The following is a 10,481-nucleotide window of genomic DNA, read 5'->3' on the forward strand; positions in this document are numbered from 1 at the left end:
AAGTCCACCTGTGTTATTCTGGCTTTGATGGATAAAAATGTCTGCTTTGCAGCGAGTGCATTATCTTGTGAATTCATGTTGATGTGGTTTAAATGTGCAGTTATGTGACTGTTAAAAACAGGCTGGAATGATATCTCTATGATGGCTTTGTAGAATAACTTAAACCAGAGTTTAAGTTAACTAAAGTCAGGCTTTATTACAAGAATTTCTTAACTTCCATGAAAGAACAAACTCCAGGAACTTTTGCCAGTGTAGTTACGTGTAAGCTGTAACAACAACAACATTTAAGATAGTGCACTACTCAGTCTCAATTTTATTTGGTCAATCCAAGATATCCGATTTAAAATGGTATGGCAGAAGACAAAACATAGCAGTGGCAAAAAGTGTAGATATACACTCTAAATGTCCATATTGTGAAAATGTCTTTTCACTCTTAATAATGAAATATACTTCATTATTTATGTAAATCATTTTCAGAAAAAAACTTGTCTTCAACATCTTCAAGATCAACATGATGAGCGCTGATAATGATTCAACTCTTCAGAATTGTTGCTCTCATATTAGGCTATCATGCCCCTAAACCTGGACTAATATTATATCAAAGCATTAAATGTCAAAAACATTTTAAATACATTAAACATATATATTAAAGGCACGGCTATGTTGTTATTAACTGTGGTATACATTCAAGAAATAAACTAAAATTAGTTCTGGATACATTTGAAAGGAAGAATACAGGAAAATGAAACATAAAGGTTCAAGGCAATGACATGGCAGCACGTGTGTAGTGTGGCTTAAGTAAAGAGGGTTCCTGCTATCAGTCAGAGGAATGCCTGGCACCTTGTTCAGGCTGTCAACACAATAACAACAAGTACCCTCCTGACCTCCCATTTGCAGCTGCATGAACTGTTCAACACTACAAGGCTGAGAGGAGTTCAGCGGAAGGCAGAACTCAGAGAACTCACTGAAGACAGAATGAATAGATGCTGGTTCCCGACTTTAAAATGAAGGTGACAGGTGTAGTGAATTTGTTTGTTAAGGACCAATTCTAGAACTCAATGCCTATCATTCTGGGCTCTCTGTGTAGACAGCGAATATCCAGAAAACAGATAACGGATAAAAGGATAGAAAGACGTCTGGGCCAAGACTTCCTCTGCAGTCCAATTAGCAACTAAGAAAGACACATATCTGCTAATCTCTATAAACAGATATCTGTGTATGAATGAAGTTACATTTTTAAAAAGCTAATAAAGTTCATTAAAAGCTAAATCATCAGATAATAGCTGGGTTAGATGGGTTCCCAGATTGCATTTCAGCCAAAGTGTTCCACCTCTTTTGTTTTTTCTCCACACAGACTGTATGCAACTTAAACCTACTCAGACGTGATTGGTCAATACTACTATGGACCAACAGGTGATGGGCATAGTAAATACAGTTCACTGTTCTTTTCAATATAACTTGTGTATAAGATATTTAAAAAATTAAAGGCGAAAGCTTGAGACAGAAAGTCTGAACAGTAGCTCCAAAACTAGCTCATATTGTTTTTATAGTCTCCCACTTCCTCTGCTTATTTTCACATCATCTTTTCTGATTCCTGTCCAATCCACCTGTTCCCACCATCTGTCCATTCCTATCACTGTGTTCTTTTTACCTCCCATTTATCCACCTGCTTAACAATACTTCAATGCCAAACTACCATTTTCTACAAGCTACTATTTATTTTTCCTCTCCACCGTCTTAGTGAAGTTCTGGATGTCCTCGGCCATCAGCTGGGGCTCCTCCATGGCAGCAAAATGGCCACCACGGGCCATGGGTGTGAAGGTCAGGAGTTTACGGTATTTCTGTTTGACCCACAGTTTGGGAGTGTGCATGAGCTCGTTTGGGAAGCAGGCAAATCCAGTGGGGACGTAGACTGGCATCCTATGGAGAGACGATGACGTGTTAGCAATATAATTAATGCATTTAGCTAGTTCATGAAGCTAGTTTTTCACCAACTCCTCCAACAGAGCAAAGCATTTTAAGAAAGTTATTAATTCAGACAGGATCTGAGTTAGCTTTATATTCTGCTAGATGTGTATGTTCATCCAGTAAAGGAGGGTGTGAAGCTCTGGAAACCAAATAAACTGGAAAACCTAAACTTAAAAGACAAGTCAGGAAATGTAATTCAAGCCATCATGTCTCAAGTCAAGTCATGAGTCTCTCAGTCATTTATGTTCTGTAAAGTCAAGTTGCAAGAGACCCAAACAATGACACATCTCTGCTATAAAGTCAAGTTTGACCTGTTTTACTAAAAGTCAAGCAAAATGTTAAAAATACCCTGTAAACTGTTGATTCACAGATCTGTTGAATTATTTGATTTAATCAGCTTTTAGTTGATGTTATCTGTTCTTTAAGAACTGAAACACTGGACGTGTATTAAACTAGTCACAGTAAACTCTGTGCTCATCACTTACTTAGCATGAGGTTCGTCGAGGCCTTTACTAAAGTTTTCCTTGTAGAACCTCATGGAGGGAATGATGCAGCCAGACGTCCAATAGATCATCACATTAGTCAACAGGTCATCCAGAGAAAACTTCCTGCATTGCACAAGAGTTCATATTACAGTAATGACAACAATGTTTTGCTATGATGTTACTGAGTTACTGCTACTGTAGAAACCTATCATTTATCAATAGGTTCTGTATCTGTGTTGGATTAGTTCTGTGAAGAAATCTGCAAAGTACACCATCTTACCATATGATACTTCTCCTGTAGAACAAGTTTGTATGACACTTTGATGCAGTATCCTCATACTTGAGGATTTACCTGGTGAGTCCTCCATCCTGCAGGTTCCTGAAGTCGCGGTTCGTCCACGTGGAGAACTTTTCCAGAATGTAGGCAGCCAGACCCACTGGAGAATCATTCAGTCCTCGACCTGAGATGAAACTCAAAGTCAAACAGAAACTCCTCACCACTCCTCACAGAAACATTTTCTAAATCAAATAACCTCTTATCCTCCTTACTGCTGGCTGTGTGCAGTGTTAGTGTAATCATTCTGCTAATGCTCACATCTGTTGCTCATATCTACTCACTAATTAAAATCTTCCATGGTGATGATGCTCCTGCGGCCTGTTTCACAAGCAATTTGCTTTACATGTAGATCACACATAGTTCCAGTGTCTCTTTTGATCTGTTAAACATGTCAATATTAGCACATGATCTCAAATTTGCTGAAATAGGCCCCCCAAGTCCTTACCCACAGTGTCAGGCTTGGTGGCCTGGATGTGCATGTAGCCAGACTCTTTGATGGACTCCACCACCATTTTCTCCATACAGGGGAAGAGACCCTTGATATCCATGTCAGTAAAACCAAAAGGTTTTGGGAAGCGACGGCCCAGCATGATGGATAAAGTCATGAGCAGCCCCGGCTTGGAGGGTGGGGCAAAGTTCACATGCAAGCCTTTGATAGTCCTGGAGTATGAAAACAAACAAACAAACAAACAAAGGAAAAGCAGCAATTATTGATTATTTAAACATTTACAAAAAAGTGAAATACAGAAAAACACATTATCAAAGGTCTGGTGGAGTGGTCGTTCAAACTTTCTAAAATGAGAAACACCATCAGGAGGTTTGTGTGTCTTACTTGGGCTCCAGCTGAGCCATGTTGGTGGTGACTAGCCAGCCCCAGTCTCCTCCATGAGCGTAGAACTGCTGGAAGCCCAGACGCTTCATCAGTTTGTGGAAGATGCGCGCCGCACAAACTGAATCAAAGCCTGTTCACACACACACACACACACACACACCCTTAAGAGTTAAACATGTCTATATTCCCACATCATTAAGCAGTGGATTTGACAGGAAATTAACTGTGCTACTTTATCATGCAGAAGGTGCTGATCAAACAACATTCACTTGTACACTGTACATTGTGTGTATGCATATACGCACTCAGCTACAGGTAAAACACTCAACAGCAACAACAGTCCTGCAGTATTCTTACTTACTAACTGTTTACTCTGCAATATTTTGACTTTATTTGAACAGAGTCAGATTTTAGATGCACTTAGGTTTTGAACTTGAACTTTAGACATGTGTAAGTTGTGTTTTTGTAAATTGACAGTCTTGAATGTTTTCCCAATTGCCTTTAACATGCACGTGATTTGTATATAATTACACTCCTATTGTCAATACCAGTACAAGAGAGTAGAGACATGATATCTCACTCAGCTGTTTCTTTATGTGCAAACAATAAAAAGCTGTTTTTCTCTTCTTTATAGGCAATGTCCAAAGTTGCTGTAAGCTAAAGTAACAATAACACTGGGAAAGGAAACTATTACTCATAGTTGGGATTATTGTACTAAAACACTACACTACTACACAAGAAGAGACAAATCTCACCTTTTTTGTGTGGTGCTTCAGAAAAACCGTACCCTGGAATGGAGGGACACACCACCTCAAACACAAGGTCATGTGGGTCTGATGGTTCTGTCAGCAGAGGAATCAACCCATAGAACTCATAGAAAGAGCCGGGCCAGCCATGCACCATTATCAGAGGAATGGGAGTGGTTCCCTGTGGCACCTTCTTGGGCTTCACATGCAGGTAATGGATATCAATGCCTGATTGGAAGTTCAGTAAATAAAAAATCAGTTTGAGGTAGAACAATACGTTCTTTATGAATGTATCAGCGGTGCAGCCTTACCTTCGATGGTGGTTTTGAAGTGGGGGTGTTGGTTGAGTTTGTCCACTTGTCTCCTCCAGTCAAAGTCATTTCTCCAGTAAGACACCACCTTCTGCAGGTACTGGGAGTTGAAGCCATAGTTAAACTGGCTGTCCTCTAGTGAAGGAACAGGGCGAGTCTGGTCTATCCTCCTGTACAGGTCCTGACAGAAATGGAGAGAAGACATGAGGGGACTCTTTCAGCCTGCTTAGTGGTTAATTAGCATCATGAGCGGCAAACTAAATGAGAATCCAACCTCCAGCTCTTCATCACTGGTGGTGACTTTAAAGGGACGGATGGTGACGTCGTCCCCACCATCAAGGGGTGCTCCGGCCCCCCACCAGCCATCTTCTGTCTTCAGAACCTGGGTCTTGTTCATCTGAACCAGGAAGAAGATCAGTCCTCCAATCACCAGAGCAACCAGCACCTCTGTGAACATGATGCTCAGTGTTGGCACTGGGACAGGGACGAATGGATGGATGTGAGACAACATGTAGGAGAGATGGAACAAGGAAAAGATTAGAAAGAAAGATATTTCACATAATGAAAATAATATTGCATTCAAGCATGTAGATTTGCTGTCAACAAAACTGTTGCAATCACAGAAATCTATCAGAAATGTAATCTATGCATCATTATATGGGTCCAGAGCATTTTCTAAACTGAGGGTTTATAAAATTATCCTAATCGTTATAATAAATGCGCTACACACAGCGTAATGATTGTACCTTTAAATTAAGAGCAAACTAAACTATTAAATATTGTAGTTTATTATACCCGATATAACTAGATCATCAACACGACAGCTAGAGATCTGTTGGTGAATAATAGATCGATTAGAGAGGTCAGGTAACATAATAATGTGTCAGCCACAATAGTAACCCATGACAGGCAGAAACTGTGCAACACTGAACAATAACAGTTTAGAGCAGTCAAACTAAAGTGGCATTGTTGTTGTGCTCGTGGTCAGCTGACAGGATTAGGTAGAAGAACCTCCAGCCATTGAGTCCTAAGACCTGCATGAAGGAGCTTTACTGCAAGCATGGAAACACCCCCAGCCCACCATGCCACTGGACTCTGGATTCTGTATTATACAGTCCACAAGTCCTCCATCAGAGTTAGCATGCTAATGCTTCCATGGAGGGAGCATAATAACATTAAACCGGCCCAGAGTTATACATTTAAGTTATATACCGGTAATTACTTAATCGAGCAACGGACTAGCTGCAGTCGGTTAAACAGACTGTGTCCATGTCTAATTATCAAAACACAAACTATACACTGAGTATTACAGATTATTAAGATGAACCGGCTCACTTTAAATGTTTTCAGCAAACGTAAATGACAGCTAAACGTAACGGAACTAACAGTCAACATATGCTACAAAGTGTTTCTATAGCTTTATCTTCAATTTGCCCAAATAAAACACTCCACTAACACAACTAACAAAACAAGTTGGTCTGTAACGCATCATTGTTTCACCTGCATGTTGACAGTGACGCAGTTTAATTTCATCAGAAACTTGTTTTTCTCTGTTAATTTACCTGTTGACCTGCGAAGTGCTGGACACGGTCTGTGCTGCTCTGCCGCTCTCGGTGAGTTCCTGATCTGTCCCTTGCGTCCTCTCCTCTGTCCTCGCTCACTCCGCTTCAGACATGTGTTACAGCAGCAGCCAAGCGATTATTTATAAAGGTGCATTGCTTGTATTTCGCCGTGTATGACTGAATTGAAAATGCGCGACAGAAACCTATCTGGAATCTGAATATTTGTGGAAACACCAGAGTGTATCATGGGACATGTAGTATTCTACATGTAGCGTTGGTGCTGCGTTCCGTTGTACTCGGAAAAAACAACTTCTGACAGGGTAAAGTTCCCTGTAAGTGTAACAGGTCATTCAAGTCAGAAACACAGGAAAGACCTGAGTACTAACGTGAACACGCCTGACGTCAAGGCAGTATGGCGCCACTCACGGTTATCAAACGTGTACTACATGTTGTGTTTGTGTTGTGAAAGGTGCGTTACATCTTTTTATCATTTCAGGGGCCTGTGCCTGCAAAGTTTGTTGGATTCAATATACATTTTCCACAGTAGCTATATAGACATGAAATAGTAGGGTCAATGCAGGTGTTACTAATGATACTGTAGTGGCCATTTGTCCATAAAAAACAAATTAAACTTTAAACCAAACAAAATTAAAAGGCCACTGATGCACCATGGGGATGTGGTTTAACGCAGGCAAAAGAATATGAATGTCCAAACGGAATCCTTGCGTTTTGTGATGATTTATTTCAAAATAATAAAACAAACAAAAGAACAAAGATAACCATGGCTGCTGCTGCCTCCCTTGCACTGGTAAAAAAAACATAGGCCCACCCAGGTGCATGCTGGTACTCAAGGTGCCTACCTTATCTAAATATCCTCAAGTGCCCAGTGTGACCCATTTACCAAAAAATAAACCAAAATACCAACCTTGCAAATCTAAATATCCCAAACAAATAATAAATAAACAAATAACAAAGAATATTACCAAAAAATCTAATCTAAATAAAGCAAACACTAAATTTAATCAAACAAACTTACTCATAATTAGCTAGTTAAATTTACAACTAAACACAACAAAGACTAACTTCACAAATAGCTCCTACAGATACTAATTAAGGCTCTATTCCATTTATTGCAGTGTTATGGAATTTTCTCTTTTTGGGTTACACGAGGTCACGTGTGAGCCTTTTGGTCCTCGGCAGTATTAATTGTTTGTCTTTGACTAGGTGCCACCATATCTCAACACTGTGGTGTCAGGGTCAAAGAGACCTGTTGCTGCATTCCTAGTCATAATAGATAGGTAACTGTTGACGTTCCATTAGCATGAACAGACAACAGTGTCTCCAGACTAGAGTGTGTTGAAGGTGAACACGAACATGGGTAAATGCATTCCCTTTGACTATTTTGGGCGTAAAGTATTTGTGGCGTCATCTATGAGGGTTTAAAGTGTGACCACCAGCATGAGTTCATGAGAATGCGAGACCAAATAATGGTACCCTGGATGGAGGGACACACCACCTCAAACACAAGGTCAGGTGGGTCTGATGGTTCTGTCAGCAGAGGAATCAACCCATAGAACTCATAGAAAGAGCCGGGCCAGCCATGCACCATATCAGAGGAATGGGAGTGGTCCCCTGTGGCACCTTCTTGGCTCACATGCAGGTAATGGATACAATGCCTGATTGGAAGTTCAGTAAATAAAAAATCAGTTTGAGGTAGAACAATACGTTCTTTATGAATGTATGCGGTGCAGCCTTCCTTCGATGGTGGTTTTGAAGTGGGGGTGTTGGTTGAGTTTGTCCACTGTCTCCTCCAGTCAAAGTCATTTCTCCAGTAAGACACCACCTTCTGGCAGTACTGGGAGTTGAAGCCATAGTTAAACTGGCTGTCCTCTAGTGAAGGAACAGGGCGAGTCTGGTCTATCCTCCGGTACAGGTCCTGACAGAAATGGAGAGAAGACATGAGGGGGCTCTTTCAGCCTGCTTAGTGGTTAATTAGCATCATGAGCGGCAAACTAAATGAGAATCCAACCTCCAGCTCTTCATCACTGGTGGTGACTTAAAGGGACGGATGGTGACGTCGTCCCCACCATCAAGGGGTGCTCGGCCCCCCACCAGCCATCTCTGTCTTCAGAACCTGGGTCTTGTTCATTCTGAACCAGGAAGAAGATCAGTCCTCCAATCACCAGAGCAACCAGCACCTCTGTGAACATGAGGCTCAGTGTGGCACTGGGACAGGGACGAATGGATGGATGTGAGACAACATGTAGGAGAGATGGAACAAGGAAAAGATTAGAAAGAAAGATATTTCACATAATGAAAATAATATTGCATTCAAGCATGTAGATTTGCTTCAACAAAACTGTTGCAATCACAGAAATCTATCAGAAAGGTAATTATATGCATCATTATATGGGTCCAGAGCATTTCTAAACTGAGGGTTATAAAATTATCATAATCGTTAATAAATGGCGCTACACACAGCGTAATGATTGTACCTTTAAATTAAGAGCAAACAAACTATTAAATATTGTAGTTTATTATACCCGATATAACTAGATCATCAACAGAAAGCTAGAGATCTGTTGGTGAATAATAGATCGATAGGAGGTCAGTAACATAATAAGTGTCAGCCACAATAGTAACCCATGACAGGCAGAAACTGTGCAACACTGAACAATAACAGTTTAGAGCAGTCAAACTAAAGTGGCATTGTTGTTGTGCTCGTGGTCAGCTGACAGGATTAGGTAAAGAACCTCCACCATTGAGTCCTAAGACCTGCATGAAGGAGCTTACTGCAAGCATGGAAACACCCCCAGCCCACCATGCCACGGGACTCTGGATTCTGTATTATACAGTCCACAAGTCCTCCATCAGAGTTAGCATGCTAAGCTTCCATGGAGGGAGCATATAACATTAAACCGGCCCAGAGTTATACATTTAAGTTATATACCGGTAATTACTTAATCGAGCAACGGACTAGCTGAGTCGGTTAAACAGACTGTGTCCATGTCTAATTATAAAAACACAAACTATACACTGAGTATACAGATTATTAAGATGAACCGGCTCACTTTAATGTTTTCAGCAAACGTAAACGTAACGAAGGAACTAACAGTCAACATATGCTACAAAGTGTTTCTATAGCTTAATCTTCAATTTGCCCAAATAAAAACACTCCACTAACACAACTAACAAAACAAGTTGGTCTGTAACGCATCATTGTTTCACCTGCATGTTGACAGTGACGCAGTTTAATTTCATCAGAAACTGTTTTTTCTCTTAATTTACCTGTTGACCTGCGAAGTGCTGGACACGGTCTGTGCTGCTCTGCCGCTCTCGGTGAGTTCCTGATCTGTCCCTTGCGTCCTCTCCTCTGTCCTCGCTCACTCCGCTTCAGACATGTGTTACAGCAGCAGCCAAGCGATTATTTATAAAGGTGCATTGCTTGTATTTCGCCGTGTATGATGAATTGAAAATGCGCGACAGAAACCTATCTGGAATCTGAATATTTGTGGAAACACCAGAGTGTATCATGGGACATGTAGTATTCACATGTAGCGTTGGTGCGGCGTTCCGTTGTACTCGGAAAAAACAACTTCTGACAGGGTAAAGTTCCCAGTAAGTGTAACAGGTCATTCAAGTCAGAAACACAGAAAGACCTGAGTACTAACGTGAACACGCCTGACGTCAAGGCAGTATGGCGCCACTCACGGTTATCAAACGTGTACTACAGTTGTGTTTGTGTTGTGAAAGGTGCGTTACATCTTTTTATCATTTCAGGGGCCTGTGCCTGCAAAGTTTGTTGGATTCAATATACCTTTTCCACAGTAGCTATATAGACATGAAATAGTAGGGCAATGCAGGTGTTACTAATGATACTGTAGTGGCCATTTGTCCAAAAAAACAAATTAAACTTAAAACCAAACAAAATTAAAAGGCCACTGATGCACCATGGGGATGTGGTTTAACGCAGGCAAAAGAAGATGAATGTCCAAACGGAATCCTTGCGTTTTGTGATGATTTATTTCAAAATAATAAAACAAACAAAAGAACAAGGAAAACCATGGCTGCTGCTGCCTCCTTGTGCTGGTTAAAAAAACCATAGGCCCACCCAGGTGCATGCTGGTACTCAAGGTGCCTACCCTATCTAAATATCCTCAAGTGCCCAGTGTGACCCATTTACCAAAAAATAAACCAAAATACCAACCTTGCAAATCTAAATATCCCAAACAAATAATAA

At 40.7% G+C, this 10,481-nt stretch overlaps 1 protein-coding gene across 1 annotated transcript; it reads right to left on the reverse strand.

The window, feature by feature from the left end:
- Nucleotides 1-295: 295 nt before the first annotated feature.
- Nucleotides 296-6,571, reverse strand: ephx1 (epoxide hydrolase 1, microsomal (xenobiotic)). Its single transcript, XM_019253234.2, has 9 exons — nt 6,242-6,571; nt 4,954-5,153; nt 4,680-4,860; nt 4,378-4,596; nt 3,623-3,752; nt 3,236-3,450; nt 2,806-2,914; nt 2,454-2,576; nt 296-1,920 (listed from the first exon to the last, which is right to left on the reverse strand). Exons 2-9 carry the CDS (start codon nt 5,134-5,136, stop codon nt 1,713-1,715), a joined length of 1,368 nt encoding a protein of 455 aa, XP_019108779.2. The 5' UTR covers nt 5,137-5,153; nt 6,242-6,571; the 3' UTR covers nt 296-1,712.
- Between the last annotated feature and the right edge of the window lie 3,910 nt (nt 6,572-10,481).

This window comes from Larimichthys crocea, chromosome XI, assembly GCF_000972845.2.
Source record: "Larimichthys crocea isolate SSNF chromosome XI, L_crocea_2.0, whole genome shotgun sequence".
Taxonomy (NCBI): Eukaryota; Metazoa; Chordata; class Actinopteri; family Sciaenidae; genus Larimichthys; species Larimichthys crocea.